The sequence below is a fragment of the Pelobates fuscus genome, chromosome 1 (genome assembly GCF_036172605.1).
Source record: "Pelobates fuscus isolate aPelFus1 chromosome 1, aPelFus1.pri, whole genome shotgun sequence".
NCBI classification, from domain to species: Eukaryota; Metazoa; Chordata; class Amphibia; order Anura; family Pelobatidae; genus Pelobates; species Pelobates fuscus.
In genome coordinates this window covers 173,624,959-173,646,370 of record NC_086317.1, presented here as the reverse complement: position 1 = coordinate 173,646,370, position 21,412 = coordinate 173,624,959, and the positions used below count along the sequence as shown (strand labels likewise).

At 36.5% G+C, this 21,412-nt stretch overlaps 1 protein-coding gene across 6 annotated transcripts in view; it reads right to left on the bottom strand.

Moving 5' to 3' along the window:
* The window catches only part of ACACA (acetyl-CoA carboxylase alpha), a 429,246-nt gene that overhangs the window by 286,960 nt on the left and 120,874 nt on the right, over window positions 1–21,412 (bottom strand). For all 6 annotated transcript variants that reach the window (XM_063452852.1, XM_063452842.1, XM_063452868.1 and 3 more), the window contains exons 17-24: window positions 18,199–18,344; window positions 17,608–17,758; window positions 15,965–16,099; window positions 14,433–14,579; window positions 12,555–12,743; window positions 7,555–7,655; window positions 5,319–5,407; window positions 2,192–2,316 (exon numbers count right to left, since the gene is read on the bottom strand). In XM_063452852.1, the coding sequence (XP_063308922.1) occupies window positions 2,192–2,316; window positions 5,319–5,407; window positions 7,555–7,655; window positions 12,555–12,743; window positions 14,433–14,579; window positions 15,965–16,099; window positions 17,608–17,758; window positions 18,199–18,344 (1,083 nt within the window). The remainder of the gene's footprint in view (window positions 1–2,191; window positions 2,317–5,318; window positions 5,408–7,554; window positions 7,656–12,554; window positions 12,744–14,432; window positions 14,580–15,964; window positions 16,100–17,607; window positions 17,759–18,198; window positions 18,345–21,412) is intronic.

Here is a 21,412-nt window from a genome sequence, read left to right as displayed (position 1 = left end):
TACTATGTCTATGTAAGTAAGAGCTCATTGAGTGAATGCAGCAATAGTGCTCCCTCACATGGTATACTACTATGTCTATGTAAGTATGAGCTCATTAAGTGAATGCAGCAATAGTGCTCCCTCACGTGGTTCGGTACGATGTCTATGTAAGTATGAGCTCATTGAGGGAGTGCAGCAATAGTGATCCTTCACATGGTATACTACTATGTCTATGTAAGTATGAGCTCATTGAGTGAGTGCAGCAATAGTGATATTTCACATGGTATACTACTATGTCTATGTAAGTATGAGCTCATTGAGTGAGTGCAGCAATAGTGCTCCCTCACGTGGTATACTACTAACTCTATGTAAGCTCATTGAGTGAAAGCAGCAAAAGGGCTCACACAGGGGTTTACTATTGTGTCTATGTTAGTGTGAGCCCATTGAGTACAGCAGCAGGACTCCCTCAGGGGGTGAACAATATAGAGATTATAATGTGTCCAGGTAGCATTATAAATATATAATAATTGTCTTTGATCCAAGTACTACATTTATATTGTATTTACAATCACGTTTGTACTTTTGTGTATCCAAACAGTATGCTGGTAACAATCTAAAATACAAATATCCTTGGAGCTTAAAAAAAAAAATAAAAAAAATTCAGAAAACAATATTTGCAATTCTATAATTTTACAGATTATTATAATTGGTATTATAATTGGTATTCTCTGTCAATGCGTTGTTATAAATCATTAAGGTACTTGATTATAATAAATACATACAAATCCCATATACATACAAAATACATATATAAAGAAGATATATAAAAGATATATAAAAATGTAATTCTAGATCTTGGCAGAACACAGTAAAGAAGCATTAATAATCCTACAAGGCACATATAAAAATGCAGACTGTTTCACTGAATTTTGCTTGTCCTCACTCTCAAAGTCAGTGAGCAAAAGCCTGCAACCAGTTCTCTGACAAGGCCTGACGCTTCCCCATCATCCCTGTGTAATTACACACTTGAGTGGCTGGACTCTGAAGAAAATTGAAGGCCTGAGCTGGGAACAGCTGCCATTTTCTCTCTCCATCACGCAGCTATGATTGCTTGAGAAATGAACAGGCCCAGCTCAAAGCTACTCCAGAATTCTCAAAGGAAATATGGCCCTGTGTTCGAATAATGAGATTCTTAAGGCAAGCGTTACTTAGAATCACACCGCCTAACATTGAGTTTGCCTCCTTCATGTCCCAAATTAAAACATGCGAAATCCAAGGCCAAGATCACTGCCTTCATTACTCTTTCAGTGGCTAAATTTGGCTGTTTCTACGAATCCTAATAGTGCTGTTCTGCATCGTAACAGAAATTCAAGATGTAATACAATAAGGCCTCTTATAAATAAGCCATGTTGCTTTTTTTTCTATTTTTTTCTGTTTCAAAATAGAATGGCTTCATAATGTTTATATTAATATGTGACATTACTTAGAACACATTTCCTTAGTTTCCAGGAGAAAGTAAAAACAGATGTATAACCTTAAACAAAATATGAAACTTAAATATCAAAAAGTAAATGCAAACATTAACTATAGCTTTAAAATACAACTGTCAATGGAAATCACTAATGCAAAGTATATATACTGTATATAGATAGATAGATAGATAGATCGATCTGCAAGTACACTACAAATGTATTAGTGTAATATGTCTGACACATGAATGTAGATTAGTCAGATATGAGAATGTAAAGTAATGTTCAAATCCTGATCCTGTTTTTCATGAGCCATGTTTTATACAAATATGTAGAATTGTACCAAACATTTTACTTGTGTATTTTTTTTTTTCATTTTTATGTAATTTGCCTAAAATGCTTTCTTAATGGTCCATATGTTACTGTCATTTGTATCCACTGTGTTTTCATTCGGTTATAGAGTGTTAAAATGTAAAAACCACAACAACCAAAAATCTAAATCTCTAATGCAAGCAGATATGTAGAATAATATTTTAAATATGGAACCATGTATTATATAACTCATGGGTGTGTACTACTCAAAAGTCCAGCAGTTATTTACTCCAAGGGTTAAAGTGTAACTGTAGGGTATCATGATTTAAACATTTTTAAGAATCTCAGGCCCACAGAGCAGACCCCCAGAAACTGCTTATGTTGCAGAGATCAAAATCCCATTTCTAGCTGTCTCCTGCAAGGTCACTTACAATCAGCATAGTTATTAAGAGGTTCTTCTTTGTGACCTGAGCGTGGGAGAAGATGTAATTCAGAACTGTGGTCAGGTCACTTTTATTCTCTTCCCGGAGAGCAAAGACACACTTGTCATAATGACCTGAAATCGAAAAGGCAGATGTTCAGTAACTGTGTCGCAAAAACAAAAGCACATAAATAAAAAACTTTAAAAAAAAAAACTAGTTTGCTGTGTGCTACTCCACTATAAACTCATTGCAGAACATGATCTAGATTACTACAGCATTAATATTATTTGAAAAGATCATCATTATGAATATGAACTTGAATATGAAAAATGTATATGGATAGCACATCTATTAAACCAGGGGTTTCGGTGATTCGAAAGGCTTAATGCCTTAAATAAAGCAATATAAAAGATAATGTTATAAATGTTGAATAAAAGGAATAAAGAATAGCTTAATACTATGGAGGAAGTGAAAGTTATAAGTGTAACTCTATGATAATGAGCCGTGTTGTTGCCTTTCGAATCACCGTGGTGGATATTTCCTGTTTCTACATATGTAGTCATGGGAACGAGCCACCCGTCATCACGCTTGCATGTTATGACGTCACTTAGTGGGCGGAGCTTAAGCATGCATGCGCACGGCACTCAGCAGAACACCGGCGGCAACACAATACACCTGGGGTAAGCTTTTTTACCACTAATTATTCACTAATGCATTTAATTTAGTCTGTATATATTTGTTTGTTTTTTCATGCCATTTTATATGTCTTGATCCTGAGGAAAGTCCACAAGCTGGACTGAAACGCCGATCTATTTTAAACGAATGAAATAAAGCATTGAAGATTTGAATCTCCAACCGTGAGTGCAGCCCCATGCATTGTTTGTCTTTATATATATATATATATATACATATATATATATATATATATATTTTATTTTTTTTATTTTTTACTTTCTAAAAACACCTTAGACACAACTGGGTAATCCTTAAATCCTGGACTGTTAGAGGGTACTTGAGGACTGGGGCGGGAACCACTGTAATAAACTATTAATAAATAAAAATAAAATAAAATAAATATTTATAAGATGGAAAAAAAAGTATATATTTTTTAGGCAGGTATTTTACTTAACACTTTTAGAAGGCAATGAAAAGTCTGCTTGATACTGGCATAATTGCTAGTTCACAGGGCAGGTATCAGAGTGTATTAACTTTGTGTCAATTAAAGGTATAATAATTAAAAATACTAGGATCGCCGCTTTCTGGAATAGTGTCTGGCAAACTGATATTCCAGACTTGTTAGATTTGGAGAACATTTGTAGCACAAGAATTCTAGCGCAGTACTGCAACCATGTGGTTTTAAATAGTACTGCATTTTAAAATGCAATGAACAAGATTAGCAAGGGTTCTAATTCTCATATATTTAGAATATTAATCATTCCGCCAATAAAAGGAATGATTATTTTCCAAATACACACATCATTGCAAAGCGTAAATAACTACAGAAATACATATACAATCTTATGTATTTATCAATAATTACAATCACTATGGTGTAGCAAACTACAGCCAGGTTCAGACCATAACCAATTATGAATCTCAAATGAATAGTAGGGTCCCAACCTTTTAAATCATTGACATGTTATATATTGGCAAGTAAAAGCTCCACGCACCAGAACTACTAAAGCCTGCTATCCCAGCATAAGCACTTACCTAGGTCCTACATTACCTAAAATGACCAAATGGACCGCACTCAATTCCAAATGATCACCAAGTGCTTAGCTGAAGTAGGACCAGCAAATCCAAAATAGTGTAGCAGTACAAAAGAGGATATTCAGGCACTCCAGTGTTCAAACAGCAAGCAGTTTTAATGAATCAAAAGAGGTGGTCTGTTTCCTCTTTTGACTCTTTTAAACTGCTTGCTGTTAGAACACTGCAAGTGCCTAAAGATCCTCTTTTGAACTTACCTAGGTCTTGACAGGCATCTGCGATGCTCCCATTATTCTTCAACAGGAGAAACCGGATACTGATATTGGCATTCATTAGTAAGCTGAATGTCAGCTGATCATTGCATAAGTGAAATGAGTTCTTGAATTAAACAAAACTGACATCCAACTTCTCCAGTTCTTAGAAGATCAGACGCAGAGCAGGCACCCAGTGGATCCCAGGTAAGCATCAGTTTGACAGATTATGATGGATGGTGCCAAGACATCGTCATGGCAGCATAATATTTTTAAAATGAACTCCTAACATATGCATTGAAAGGACAACGTAGAAAAATTATGTGATTCACAAATCACAAATAAGTGATTCTCAAAACAAACAGAAAAAAACACACTAACCATGTCTATCTTTCTTGCCTCCTAAAGTGGGACAAATTTAAATAACAAAAAGCAGCGATATGTTTTCCATAAACCCCCATTTCCAAATTTATATGAGATAACTGTACAGTGGCTGACGCACACTCGATCCTGAGCATCTTCATTCATAAAAAAAACTGAAGAATAATAGTTTAAGGGGCATGCGGCTGCCCATTGCTCTCATGAAAAAAATTAGGGGACCAAGATTGTCTGAGAGGTCTAAGCCTTGTCTCTGCAAACATCTTCCTTCTACCTTCCTGGTTTATCAGCCACTTATTGGTGCAACCATTGCTTCAAATAATAGACCTTGTACGATAAGTTCTGATAATTGTATTACTGCATCTTTTCTATCATTACCGCTATAACGTTTTTTTAAAAGTGTTGTCGAGTACAGTCTAAACTGTCCTTTGTGGGGATTTTTTATGCAAGTACTAAAGAAGCCATTAGTTATTCTAAAATCACCCCTTTTTGTGTATACAAAACCACAAATATCAAAATAATTTTTCAAGATACTTTTTACGAGTGTTTTGACTTAAGTAATTTGGCTCAATGTAAAGTTAAAGATGTGCATAAATCAATATTTAATTGGAAAAATTGCATCTATATTTTCCTGCTTGTAAACACTATTTAGTCACTGTTTATTATATCAAACATTTTTTTGTGTGAAACTTTAAATTCTATCAGGTTAAAAACAAAACATTGAAGCATAACTTGTTCAGACGTTTGTATCTAGTAGGTTAACGAAGCAAGGAAATACAAATTAACTTTTGGAGACATACCATGTTGGAATTGCGTCTCTACTTTCAAATACTGACGGAGCAAATCCATAACCACGGCTTTCATGTGGCCTCTGATGCCACTACGGTACCTGGCATAAACATAAGAATGTTACTAAAATACAAGTGAAAAAGCATACACAAGTGTGTTTAATACACAGTCAATCCAGTAAAGATGGATATTGAGAATAAAAACTAATTACATGACTAATGAATGAATAACTTTATTTATTTGGAGTTTATTGTAATGATGGGTTTATAATTGTTTTTTAGTTGTGCAATGATACAATTCCTTTGCTATGGCATTAAATGTTTATAATCTCTGTAACACACAAGGAGTTTATACATATATTAAGTGTTTTCTTTTTTTCTTTAAACCCTTTCTAACCTATTTAACTTATTTAATCAGTCTGATTCCTTTGGACCCTTCACTGATTGTCACTTGATGTCCAGATCCTATTATATTCCTTCAATTTATTTGTGACATGCCCGTTTGCTAATTATGTTACAGGCTAATTGATTGTGTCCTCTAATTAAAAAGAATATATATATATATATATAGATATATATATATATATATATATATATATCTATATATATATATATATTATTATTTTTTTTCATAAAATGTAAAATTATAGATATTTAAAATAAATGAACTGTAATATTACAAACATAAGGTAATAGTCCAGGCCTTAACATTTTCATTACTTAATATTATATTGCTCTGATTCGCTCCCTGCAAAACACTTCAACAACCTGTACTCTATTATATTGTATTTTGTGAAGCATGTTTCACCATCTATACTTACACCATCACACAAATGAGGAGCCTGGTGATAACCCAGACTGGTAAATATTTTTTATTTATATAAATTAAGATGAGCAGGTGCTATTTTTTGCAGACATTAAATTGCTCTGAATCAAATAAGCCCATGGAATGAAAATAATTAAACTGGCTTCCAAGTTGCCTTTAGTGAATTAGAATTCCAAGTGAAACTTGGAAATTTTCCCAGAAATTGGAAATATGTGGTCATTTTTGAGCAAGTAATAATTCTGTGAAACACTGTAATGTATGTGCTCTAAGGTATAGTTTCATCCTGCAACTCTGAGTAATGATCCAGAACGTTCAACCTGATAAAGTGCTGATTATGCAATGGAGGATATTATAATCTCCATATTGGCAAGTGTCTCCTGCATAGGAAGTTTTATAGACATCTCCAGGTGAAATCACCTTACAACAGCAGTTTGCAAACCAGCCATCAATGACCTGCAAAGGAATTATCTAAATCTGTTCCAGTGGGCAAATTAATACAACTTGGACCACTGTTTAAAGAAAAAATAACTAGTTCAATTTATTTTTTTTATTGGCATCAGGTATGCAAAGTATATACAAGACAAAGCAGACAGCAGTGAGAATGTACAACACCAACAACAAATAAGTTTGTCCTTTGTTGAGTGCCACCTCAGGTCTCATGCCAGTTTTAGCTCACTCGTGCCATCACGGAGAGAATCTAAGTCATTTGCATACTATACTAATCCCACCCAAAGGGCAGACCATTTCTAAAATGGTGGCAAGTTCCCTCTGCATGATAGTTGTCCCAGACAGTAGGCTAGGTGAACCTTGTCGGTGAGAAAGGATTTCACATCTAGATTATCCTTTAACCTAAATCCAAAGTGTAATCAAGATATTGACCCCTTGCACATTGTGCCTAGAGTGATATCAGCTACACCTCCTTAACAAGGCCCAGTGAAGGCCAAAATGATAATGAGGTTGCAACATCATTCCATGTTAGAATAGCAACCAAATTATGATATTGTAAAGGTCTTGGGAAAAGACTCCAGAGGGACGCAATAGTGTTAGAAATACAATTTGTATTTCGAACAGTCCAGTGTTCCTTTAATAACAATTTTTTGAACTGCTGCTTTTTGTTTGCTCACTTGGTAGTGATATGTGACATGACCTAGTGTTTAGCATATATTGTAATTCACAGAACCACAGAGGTATTTCTTAATTGTCTTGTACTGTATGAAAACCATCGGTACTAATCCCCAATTAATAAGGGTTTTAGAAATGGGACTTTGGGAGTACAGAATTCCTTAAAATAGAGACGTGACAAACACTGCATTTGCAACTTCAAGTTAGGAGATCAGGATTACTAGTGCTAGCCAAGAGGTTTAACATCGAGTACCAATGAAAATGCCTGGTGACCATGGTATACTTAGTTAAAAATCTCACCTTTGAACCAACTGTACAATGCTCTGCGTGTTCATGAAGAAAACCTCACGTTCAGATTTGCGATTTAGCGTGGCAGCATGACTGTCTAATATATTTGCAATCTAAGAAAAGAAAAACAAAAGTCGGAATTGATAAAAAAAAAAAAAAAAATCATCAAAAAGTAAAAAAAAATTGAAAAAACCCCCAAAACATTAATATACAAAAAATGAAAAAGAAAAAAGGGAAAAGGTCACAGTACATAACACAAAATATCAATCAAAAGAACTGGAAAATACTTTAAAATGTGACTATCAACCTTTAACATCATCATTCTCTTTTACAAAATTACTAAACCAATCATCAAAAGCACTGGATAATACTTAAAAATGTGACTAACAACCTTTGTCATCATCATGCTTGTGAGGGTTGTCACCATCACCTGGACCTTCAAACAGACTTTATATGTAGGTTGCTGGACTTTTCTTATGTTTTAGTCACCCTGTACCCATTATAGGTACAGGGTGTGTGTAATGTAATTGTTTATATTGAGTGTGTGTATACTATGGAGCCTGTGTAGTGCCTCTGCCAAATATACAGATCTGGTAGCAACAGCAATATGCACTACCTGAATAGCAAGGCTGGTTAATTTGCATATTCGGGTAGAATAGCATATTGCTAATTCTGCAGGCAGAAGAGATATTTTCAGTTAATTATTGTCTTCCTCACCCCTTTATAAATATGTCATTGTGTTTTAATAAGTTGCTGTATGTTGTCTGCTATGATTTGACTGTTTGTATTTCTATGGAGTTGTCACAGCAATGTATATGTAATGATCATATGGGCTAGTCCCAAGTAAAATAAAGTTTTGTATGCCAGTTCCTAGGAACTTGTGTCCTGTGTGGATCCCAGTGACAGAGTCCTCAGAACTGTTTGTGGGATCCCTCTATCCTAGAATAAAGCAAGAGAGCTAAGCCTGAGAGCTGACATTTTTTAAAGACAAGAGCTATAATATTGCAGGTGGATGTGGATACCTGCCTGGATGAAGGGCTGCAGAGGATGAGGCAGAGGGGACTATACTTGCCTGGAAGGAAAGCTGCAGAGGAATAGGCAGAAGGGATGATCCCTGCCTGGAAGCAGGGTTGCAGAGTATGAGGCAGAGGGAACAATACTTGCCTGGAAGGAGAGCTGCAGCCTGGTCTGGTGGAATAGTTTCACAAGGACCCAAGTCAAGCTTCAGCGACTGGGTCCCTGCAAGCGGCTAGGAATCGAAATGGGCAGAGGTACTTGGTTGGAGTTAAGGAGCTCCATCACAATGCTCCTTAACAAGATTACTGAACCAGACATGTCTGATAAAAATATCTTTAAATGCAGCAAAGTTTGTATTTTGCATTATTTATTTTATTTATGGTCAGCTGGAATTCTATACACTCGCATTTACTGAAATGAATATTTCTCATAATTTCTAGCTCATCTCAAATAAAGACCCTTGACCAGACCCCTAAACAAACTCTGGACATAAGTTACTAGTCAAGGTCCACTCACCTTTAAAGAACAGCTGGCTTCTGCTAGTTCTCACTGAGTTCAATGTAAACTAGTTTGCTTTAGTATTAACTAAAAACTAGCCTAATATTGAAAGGGACATTCCAGAGCCCAAAAGCACTTTAGCTAGCTGAAAAACCTTATGTGAAAAGAGTGTGTCTTCTTTATTTAATTTTGCAAAAAGTGCAGATTTCAATAGAAATGTACACTTTTATAAATTAACCTGGTTACACCCCCCTGACTTTCAAGCAGACAACAGGTCTTGTTACTTCCTGGTTTAGTTAGCTCGGTGAAGTTAAACTCAAGAGGCAGCAATTGACCAGAGAAACTGCCTTGCAAATATTTATCATTGAGCTGCATTAGGAAGCCTGTGATTGGACAGCAATACAATATACAAATAAAAATACAGAGTCACAGCGTGTTACCCAAATGGATACCAAAAACACTCAAAACACCCGTGTGGTAACCTCTCTATCCACACAAAAATCACAGCAAGTCATATACATACAGTGGGTGGAATGTTGCGGTTCAGGGTTAAATATGATGGTATTGAGGTAGATGAAGTAACTGTGGAGATAAAAATGTACAGGCACCTAGTGCAATATTGTACTGTGTAATAAAACTTCAACATACAGTGTATAACTCAGTACTCACAAGGAGGGAGCCAATTGGAAATGGCTCAGTCCAGACGCCTGTGGGATAGTTAGAAGGGATCCCACTCCCTTCCAAAGTGCAGGTGATGTTCTGTATCTCTCAAAAAGGAATGCCCACACCAATATAAAATTGGGGACTAAGTCCTTTTATTGGTAAAGTAAAAGTGGATGTACAGCACAGTAAAATTAAATGAAATAAAAATAAAATCAAAACAAACTTGATAAAATCACTAAAATCGTGCTAAAGTAAATAAGTCCACTGTGGGATAAAAAGAATTACTTGCAAAACGCGTTTCGCCCAAGTCCTGGGCTTCCTCAGTTGCTAAGAGTGTCCTTCAGATGCTTTGTTTATATACCCACTTCACAGGGTGTTTGTTTCCGGGTTCGCGCCGGTATCTCCATTTCCGGTCGCATATCAATGACGCACTTCCGGTCCGCGGTCCTGTTGTTGGAACGCATGTGCGTTCCAAATCATCAACAACTTTATTGTTCTTTTGCAAAGTCCCATGAACATATCTAATCCAATGTCCACTTAGTAAAATACATAAAGGAGAAAAAAAGGGGTTAAAGATCTTCATAGATAAACCATCCAAGTGACCAGAAGTATATAAATAAAACCAGTAATGGAAATATATGGCAATAGGGGAAATGGTAGACCTGTTGAAAAGATGATCAGCAAGTGTCATCTTTCATAAGTGAAACGTGCAGCTTTGAAAATACATAAAATTAAATAATGTGGTAGGAAACTTGTAATAAAAACATCAATGAGAGTGAATAATTTCTAAATGGAATTTAAGGCATAATTGATTTTAAAACGGAATTTAAAAAATGATTTTAAATGATTTTAAACGGAATTAGAAGCATAATTTAAAATAAAACTTTTAACCATGCATGTTATAAAAAATGACATATTTCAAAGTCTGCATTGAGGCCGTTAGGTATGAGGGTGTTAAAATTAAAAATAAATCTCATCTCTTCTTTGCCTAGTTTGTTGATATAATTGCCTCCCCTCCAATCCTTTTTAACTAATTTTATTGCACAAAAGAATAGTCCTGTAGGGTCCTGGTTATGTCGAGTTTTAAAGTGTTGAGAGACAGAGTGCGTTTCCAGACCTTTTTTGATATTGCGGACATGTTCTGCAATCCGTACATTTAGGGGCCGTATGGTTCTTCCTATATACAGGAGATTGCATGGGCATTTTAGGACGTAAACAATTCCCTTCGAATGGCATGTGAGGTGATCTTTAATTTTGTACGATCAACCTATTATTGCACTTATGTCTATGAGGTGTCTTTTTCTGTTTTTAGTGGCTCTACATGGTAGGCACTCTCCACACCCATAAAATCCTATCAAGTCATTAATAAAGTGCTTAGGTGTTGTGGTTTCTAAATTGCTTCTAACCAGCACATTTCTCAAGTTGCTGGTACCTCTGAAAATCATTTTTGGTTTGGGAGGTAAAATATCCATTATGCCTTAAAAATCAATTATGCCTTAAATTCCGTTTAGAAATTATTCACTCTCATTGATGTTTTTATTACAAGTTTCCTACCACATTATTTAATTTTATGTATTTTCAAAGCTGCACGTTTCACTTATGAAAGATGACACTTGCTGATCATCTTTTCAACAGGTCTACCATTTCCCCTATTGCCATATATTTCCATTACTGATTTTATTTATATACTTCTGGTCACTTGGATGGTTTATCTATGAAGATCTTTAACCCCTTTTTTTCTCCTTTATGTATTTTACTAAGTGGACATTGGATTAGATATGTTCATGGGACTTTGCAAAAGAACAATAAAGTTGTTGATGATTTGGAACGCACATGCGTTCCAACAACAGGACCGCGGACCGGAAGTGCGTCATTGATATGCGACCGGAAATGGAGATACCGGCGCGAACCCGGAAACAAACACCCTGTGAAGTGGGTATATAAACAAAGCATCTGAAGGACACTCTTAGCAACTGAGGAAGCCCAGGACTTGGGCGAAACGCGTTTTGCAAGTAATTCTTTTTATCCCACAGTGGACTTATTTACCTTAGCACGATTTTAGTGATTTTATCAAGTTTGTTTTGATTTTATTTTTATTTCATTTCATTTTACTGTGCTGTACATCCACTTTTACTTTACCAATAAAAGGACTTAGTCCCCAATTTTATATTGGTGTGGGCATTCCTTTTTGAGAGATACAGAACATCACCTGCACTTTGGAAGGGAGTGGGATCCCTTCTAACTATCCCACAGGCGTCTGGACTGAGCCATTTCCAATTGGCTCCCTCCTTGTGAGTACTGAGTTATACACTGTATGTTGAAGTTTTATTACACAGTACAATATTGCACTAGGTGCCTGTACATTTTTATCTCCACAGTTACTTCATCTACCTCAATACCATCATATTTAACCCTGAACCGCAACATTCCACCCACTGTATGTATATGACTTGCTGTGATTGGACAGCCACAGAAAGTCTGGGCAGGGTCAGAAGTAGGGGATTGCAAAAGCAGAACTGTAACTCTTGCAAGCTATTTTTAGATTTTTAACTTAGAAATTGTACCATATGTATGTTGGAGTTGTACTGTGCTCCTAGGTGTGTTCACAGCATCCCTACCCTGCATTATTGTCTCCTGGTATTTGACCCTATACCAGTCCGTTGGCTGTCCTGCCCATGTCTCTGCTTGACCCCTGTCTATACCTCACTTTTGATGTTCTGTTCCATCTTCCTACTGCATTTTAGGCTCCTTTCACTAAGCCTTACAGCAAGGTAGTAAAATAGACATAATGGTTCTAAATTTATAACTTTGGAAGGAAAGTGTAACAACCGTACCTGCTGGCTTGGAAACTGGCACAATACAGAAGTAATGTTGCTTGCATATTGTGCCATTTCTTTCTTTATTGACTTTTCCACATTTGGTGGAATTCGCCCTGACACACTGGTCATGATGTCCTGAAGCTCAAGCAGAGGAAGAGAAGGGTCTCTAAGAGTCTTCATCAGCCTCTCCACCAAGTCTTTCAGCTGCCAAAAAGATACAATAAAAATAAAAAAAATGATCCCTCCAGACAGGAACAAAAATGTACATATAAAAAATCATAAATTTATAAAACTGTAAATCTGCTTGTAACACACAACTGCATCTAAGCATTTTGCGTATTCACGACCTTGTCAGTACATATTATGTTAAAGAGAAATTATTTTGCTTACATTAGAATTCATAATATTTTGGTGACCAAAATTCTGGGGGTGGTGGATATTACCGATAGAATGATGTTGTAATGATCCGATCCCTAGTGTTAGATTCCAGGTACTACAAGCAAAGCTTTTCTGTCCCAGCTTACTGATATGTGTTCAAAGATGTGTGTGCAAAGCTGAACATCCACTACTTAGATATTTTCCTTGATTATTGCTATCCAGCTCTACCAATTATATATCTATAATTTTTAATTCACTAACGCCATAGTTTCTGTGGGCCAGGAGATATTTACGTACAATCTTTACTTGGGTAATGTCTCCCTGTATATGTATATTTTGCATGTATTAAGGCCGTTTGGCCTGTATTTGTGGGAGGGGCTTAAATTAATTCACTCCCCTATATAAGGGACACCCCTTACCTGACTCATATCACTTGAGGTCAGCATCAGAATGACCCTCCCACCCACTCCTCATTTCAACACTTTCTCTTTTCTTTCCATTTACTTTACTTTCTTACTCCTTGGTGGGCCCTCTTTATTTACAGGCCTATCGTATCGTCGGTCTCGGCACACCACAACCGACTTGCTCCCTTTATACTATCCTACGCTTATGCTGGATCTTTACTCCATATACGGCTATTTGCCCCTTACACAAATATTTTATTCTGAATATCCCATTTTACTTCACTTTATCACTAGATGTTTATATTGTTTTTTGGGATATTATCTCTTGTACTAGCTTTCCCTACAATAAATGTAAGTTATTTTGTCCTTATTGTTTTCATATGATTCACCAAAATAGATTTTAATTACCTCTTACAAATTCTAAAACTTCAAGTTATACCCTGCAGGTGTAAATGCCGGTAACACGAATATTGATATATGTTAGTCCTCATTTTTTTTTTTCTTCATCCTGACCATCCACTAATTTGCAAGAAAGTTATCTATCCCATAATATTCTATAGCATGGTGTGCCTTTATTGTTTTTATAAACCAAGCAATAAGACAAAATGATTCTCCTACAGTGAGAAATGCTGGTCAAAACACAATAACATGCAAACGGTGAAAAGTGGATTGGGGTGAAAAATATAGACATCACATTTTGTTTATTCTTGAGTTTACTTAAAAATGCAATACCTATATTTTATATTATTTTGTATTTTTTCTTTCATTAGATATACAGTTTTAATGAGAATTATGTAAAGAACGTCATTGTATAATCTGTGATTAGCGGTCATGTAAGCAGTAATTTAAAAGTTAAGCGCTGGTTGCTCTTTTTGTTTAACTTAATCCTTACATACTGTTACACTATCTTGTTATCATTTTATCCTTTGATTGTTAAAATTCATTACAGGTTTCCTTTAATCTCAGAAAGAAAAATGCTTGTTTTGGTATCATATATTGGTTTATTATCTACTATGACAGCAAAATAATCAGTAAAAAAAATTTTTTTTTAAAAGCAAGTAGATATACAACACATATTGCGTCTTGTACATTAGCAAACCAGTGCACGTACCTTGTTGCTGAAGTAGGGCTCGGGAAGACAGTATCCATTCATCACATTCACCAAGTTATCTAAAACATAGTGAAAAACACGATGGAGCTTCTCGCCCCGTAGGGCAGTAGAGTGTATCAGAGGCAGGGGTCCTGTATGAAGCTCAGCCTTATGTTAGATAAGAAAAGATCAGTATATAAAACGCATTAAAGACACAAAGCAGGAAACTACAGTTTGCCCTTAATAATGAGCTGTTTAAAGTGCAAATGTCAACAATAAAAAAAACACAGTAAATTTACATTAATCAATACTGCTCTGCTGTCCAGCTAGAGCTCTTATCCTACCTGAACACACAACCGAGTATATTGTATAACAAGCATTTAAATTTAATAGTGCTTGGAATCCCTGCCTGGGTTTCTAAATGTTATGTAACCCTCTGTAATAAAAACATTGGACAAGGCTAATATATAGTGTAACAGGAGTGCTCTGTACATCGTGCTTAACATTTCTAAAAATCATTCAAACAATTTAGGATACGTGTTCTAATAAACTACTCCTGTCTAGAAAATCATTATTTATATAACATTTATCATTTGTGTGATACAGCTAATTAAGGACCCTGAGCATATTATTTAACAAGTTAAAAAAGACACAAGTTTACACAAATTGGGCAACAAGTCACAAAAGAGACAGGGATAATCTGGCAAATAAACTTATATAATCTGGGGGAGCCTCTAAGAAACGTCTATACCAATCACATTACAGACATTGAAATATATCCAGGTTTATTTATGAAATGAAATCCCATTGGGATTTTCCAAACAGTGAGTGAAGGCTTACCCTCAGTGTGTGGCTATTTCTGTAGACCTCCCATCAAGATAGAGGGTTATATACACCCTTGGGATCTCCTCTGTTTAGTCTAATATGTGGATTTTATTCATCCCTCTTTTTGTTTTATGTATATGCCAGGTACTTTTTGCCATGTTTTGTAAACAGCTGGTGAGCTAAATTAACTAGTTGATTAACTTTACTGTGTGTTTTAATTATATCACTGTGTGTTCTAATCATTTTTTTAATTTCACATTAATTATGTGTGTATTTAAATGTTCACTGTTTGATGTGGTGTTAGCTTGATAAAGACCTGGGTACCATTTGAAACGTTGCCATGTCCATTAAATCTGCTTGAAGTTATCACAGTGAGTGCCTGAGACTTTTTTCTTTTGATATTTATGAAAGTGAGACACAACAGGAATTCACAGTGGATTTCAAATTTAAGGCCAAAAGTAGCCAAACTGGAATTTCTAACTTTTGAGAATTTGTCCAGTTCAGCTACGTTGGCCTTGAATTTGAAATCCACTTTGAATTCCTGACAATTCTCACTTTAGTAAATCACCCTAACCGATTCTTCCACACTTCGAATACTCACCCTTGAAATTTTATTTTTATGCGTTTAAAGGACTCTAGAAGGCATATGGTTATTATTTTGCAATGCTTTTTTAATTCAGGCATGGTCAATAACTACTACATTTCAGCCATATCAGCAGAGTATTTACCTGTTGCACACGGCTGGGGTCATCAAGCTGTAATTTAGCTATTACACATCCGGGCTCCAGAACTGCTCCCGCTCGCTTCACATAGTGTATGCATCCTGATTCTACTGCCGTCAATGTCATCACCATCTTCATTACCTGCATTAAAATATGCAATTTTTAACAAAGGTCAGAATTCTACAATGCATAGAACAGTTTAACATTTAAAGAGTCACAAAAATGTACTTAAAGGGACACTGTAAACACTGTAACCGCTTTATCTCAGTAAAGTGGTTATAGGGTCTCGAGGCCCATGAAGTCATCCTTCCATTCAGCGTTTAAACAGTTTTTAATGGTTTAATATTAAAAGAGAATCTCCAGCAACCCATCCATCTGTGCTGCTTAGACTAATAAGGAAGCATTAGTCTGAGCAGCAATGATTGGCCGTGAGTGTTATCTGACTGCTTTCAACCTAGCAACCATTGCTGGTATGATTTGGTATGACTAGAAGGAAAAATGTAATCTCCATAACCCTATAATCGATTCAATGAAATGAAATGGTTAGAGTATTTACATTGTCCCTTTAATAATAATTTAGAATATATACAGCTGTACTTTTTCCCAGCACGTCTATACAAGGGGGGGTTTGCAAGCACTTGGCACTGTGTGAAGCTATTTGCAATCACTCAGCATCATGTCAATCTATGAGCAATCACTGTGCATGAAGGTGAATACAAGAGAAAATCAGCACAAGCTTTCATAACTCCACACTTTGCATAGTGTGAAGCTTTGTGCAAGCATCCAGCATAGTGTGAAGCTGCGTGCAAGCATTTAGCATAGTGTGAAGCTGCGTGCAAGCATTTAGCATAGTGTGAAGCTGCGTGCAAGCATTTAGCATAGTGTGAAGCTGCGTGCAAGCATTTAGCATAGTGTGAAGCTGAGTGCAAGCATTTAGCATTGTGTGAAGCTTCGTGCAAGCATTTAGCATTGTGTAAAACTTTGTGCAAGCATTTAGCATTGTGTAAAGCTTTGTGCAAACATTCAGCATAGTGTGAAGCTTCTTGCAAGCATTCAGCATTGTGTAAAGCTTCGTGCAAGCATTCAGCATAGTGTGAAGCTTCGTGAAAGCATTCAGCATTGTGTGAAGCTTCATGAAAGCATTCAGCATTGTGTGAAGCTTCATGAAAGCATTCAGCATTGTGTGAAGCTTCATGAAAGCATTCAGCATTGTGTGTTCCCTGTACTGCCTTTGAACTTATTTTATCTAGGCAAAGAGAGCAGAGTTTTTGTTGTATATTGCAAATCTTAGGAATTACTACCACAAAAAAAAAAAGTTAATTACATTAAAAAGTTAAATGGCACAGAACACTATATGCACTTAAAGGGTTAATGGTAATTATCCAATAGTCCTACGCACCCCACCTCTCACTGCAAAGCCATATAGAAATTTAGTACAGGTATAGGAGGAAGTGAACATCCTAAATATGACATCTCCAGCAGAGAGGGTGCTAATCAGAGATCTTTTGTCAAACTAAACAGATGACAAACAAAACAAATGTAACTATATTACCCATAGCCTCAAAGCAGCATAACAAGTAGATCTGAAGTATCTCTTTAATAGTCTACTTTATTTTACAAAAACAAACAAACAAACATATTGCTCTTACCTCAATCTCAGCAAAGCACTGGCCTGCAAATACATGTCCACCATCCTCCACCACATACTGGATTAGCTTGCCCGCCGAGGGTGAGCGCAGAATGGAGGGATCATTTTCTTTTTCAAAAACACATGTTTTATTTCCAATTGTAATACGGTACCTATAAAACAAGACAGATTGAAATGTTAAAAACAAGTGAGACATAGTCTACTCATCACTATTTCTTAGCACCAGAAGTAAAATAGGTAGGATTATATTTTTAATTTATACACTAGTGTAGCATTGTATATAACCATCACCAAACAAATGGTAGAACACGTTTGCTCCCTCCCCTGATCAAAAATGACAACCTTAAACATGCTTTAGTGCTCTGCACAGTAACCCAGCACTCTAGGTAAAGTACTGTAGGTTTCTGTTGATTCTTCATGTAAGGATTTGAAAAACATATTTGTAACAACATAATTTGTCTATGTAATAGCGATGTCTCTGTTGTGGTTGTGCATCTTGATTAAGAAGTAGAGCAAAAAAATTAGCAAAAAAAGCTAAAATGGTTAAAAAATCTGACTCATCTAGGGAAATATAACAAAAATAAAGAGATACCTGTCAACTTCCTCTTTAATATAAGTGGTGTAGCTGCTTCCATCGTAGGACAAAAGAAGACCTCCGTCACTCAGCCTGTGTACATCTACTTCAACACAGGAGCTGTTCATTATGACCACATAGGAATTTGGAGATTGACGGGTAACCTAAATATAGAATGTCGAAAACACAAATGATAACTGTGCACTCACAGCCACACAACATTTTATTTACAAATGCTCCCTGAAGAAAAACACTCTATGCACTCATATACCATATAACTAAATTCATTTGCTCCGAGCCAAATACCAGATTAAGATTAAGATTAACAGGGTTATTAACAAAAGTGAGGATTCAAAGTGAATTTCAAATTTAAGGCCAGAGTAGCCAAACTGAAACAGAGTTGACTTAGAGAATGTTTCTATTTTGGTTATTTTGACCTTGAATTCTCACCTGAATGAATAACTCTGTAAGAGAATAAATTATTCTTTCATGGACAAATATTAACAATACATACATGACTGTGGCGAAAACCAACCTCGCCACTGGGCATTGGAGAAGCCTGTTTGCCCGCCTCCTGCCTGCTGACTATGGCGCCTGGGAGATTTGGCCCTTTAAATACAGTATTTGGGCATATTGTATTTTATTATGCTGCTGGCCCTTTAAGAACCATCTGGGGACATACTGTGACTTTCGGGAACAATGCTCCTTTAAGACTTTGTCCCCAGTGTCCCCAGACTGTTAATATACTGTGTTCCTGGCTTTCTCCCACTTGGTTCAGTAAATGGGGCTTACTGAACCAAGTACCACACAGGCGGACCACCCAGAAGTGGAAGTGTGCAGGCAATTTACCTCCCAGGCTGGGAGCCTGCTGTAGGTAAATTGCCAACCGCTGAAGGGCCGCAGTTCATGCAAACGAACACGTGGCGGCAGCCATCTTTAATTCAGCCATCTTTAATTCAGCAGTTTTACCTTCTCCAGACTTCAATGCATTTGACAGTTCGAACGTCGTTCGACAGTTCATTCGACAGTTCGACAATTCGAATAGTTGTCGTTCGTCTGTTTGAACTGACTTTAACATGGGAAAGAGACCGACCGCACAGCCTGATTCTCTGGAACTCTTTTGGGCATGAAAATAAGACTTTCCCTTAACTTTTTAACCCCTGAACCGATTGCCCTGATTTTTGAGTATGTGTATATTTCATGCTGATTCTGAAAATGTATGTTTTATGTGAAAGTCATGTATATTTTGGAAGTTATTAATATTTTTTAAAAACTGTATTTCAGAGGGGAGGATTTTGTGTGGGAGTGTCTGTGTGTATTGTACGGATTGATTGGTTGTATTTCAAAACCCTGTGGGCAGTACTATGTTTGTGGATTGTGAATAAAAGAGGCTGTATGTGGCAGTACAGTCAGTTCTGCTTGACCCTCAAAACGAAGTGTGGTTTCGTCATTGGGGGAATTGGATTGTATGCTGATTGCCAGGAGTGTAAGCTGATTGTATGCTTTCCCTGTTCAGCGGTTTACAGCAGTCATATGTTTGAGAGCATTCGTATGCTTCTCCGGTTCGGTGGTTGTGGTGTCTGCTGCAGTGCTTGGAGTCCTCAGGAAGCACTAGGAGCATCCTTCAACTGAGGTACCCAGTTGGGGTGCCCGTCGATCTGTTACAATGACTTTATGGGAAATATCCACAAATGTTAATTATTATTTGGTAAAATATGTTCGAAATTTTATTGTTTCAGTATTGAAAGCAAGGGAGAAAACAGGCCAAAAATGGTTATTTACTAAAGTGAGAATTCAAAGAGATATTCAAATTTAAGGCCAAAGTAGCTAAACTAAAACGTATATCTGAGAATTAATTTGTTTCCAGTGCAGCTAATTTAATTTAAAATTTTAAATCCACTTTGAATTCTCACTTTAGTGAATAATCCTGCAAGTGGGTGCATATCTGCACCATTACACTTTCCTGGCATGACACCTAGTAGAATGTTTCGAATAGTGTTAGAAACGTTCTTAATTGAGAAGGAATAAGCCTGCTGAATCATAGATACAAGCTAGAAAGTCTTTTTAAATCATGGAAAATTAATGAACAGGCGAGTCATCTTCATAAAAGACTTAGCCGCAAAATTATTTAGGGACCCTCACAACATCAAGTTGCTAGTCCTTGGCACTAGCTGGCTCCAGACAAAAAGAGGGGCAACTATCTCCTGCTTGATGGAGGTAATGGGTACTACATGAGATAAAAGGGTAAGAGGTACGTAGGACCTTCTTTTCCTTAGAGAACATCAGGAAAAGGGAAGCACACAACAGAGCTGAAAGTTCAGATATCTTTCTAGCTGAAGAGATAGATACATGAAGAGAAATATCTTGCTGCTGATCCCCCTTGTTCAATACTGTCAATGGGTCAAACTCCTAGCAATACAGGCTAGAGTCTGCACAAAGGCCTAGTTATCAGGAAGATGGGCACAGGTTCTATGAAAAAAGACTAAAAGGGCAGATGTGATTTGCTACTGACAGGCAATCCCATGTCAAGGCTGTTATGGAGAAAATCCAAACCTCTGGGTATTTAAAAGAACTTATGTTTATAGTCATGTGAAGAACACCTAGAACAGAACACTTGCCAAACCTCATGGTACATATAAGCCGAAACAGACTTCTATGCTGGCATCATCAGATAAACCTATTAATCTAAAAAATACAGATGTAGATCTATATACTGTGAAAAATGGGGACCTCATGCACCTTGAACCAGAAGGCACACTTGTAAGGGAAGAGTTCAAGGTGTAAACCTAATGACAGATTTTGGACACATAAGCTACACAAAAAAGCATTAAGAACAAGGTAACCTTCCTTGCTACCTATGAGGGGATAATTTTTGTTACGGTTTGTTTTTCTTACACCTCGGAATCCTTTGAGGTTTATCGATACTATTGTAAACTTACATTTTGCACCATTATTAACACTATCCGATGTAAACTGAACCTCGCATCTTGTACACCTTTACACATGTATACTGCTCTCTTTTACAGAATCCTTAAAGGAGATATACAGCGGCAAGCCCACAATGGAAGGGCACAATTATAAAGTCAGGAGCCCCAGGATAGAAGTCTATGAATGGTCCTGATGCTTGGCAGGGTATAGCTGGAAAACTCTTAATACTCTCTCTCACTAGACCAGGTCTCTATACTTCCTGCAATCACTTTGACAAAGAACTTGTATAGAAAATCGCAATGAC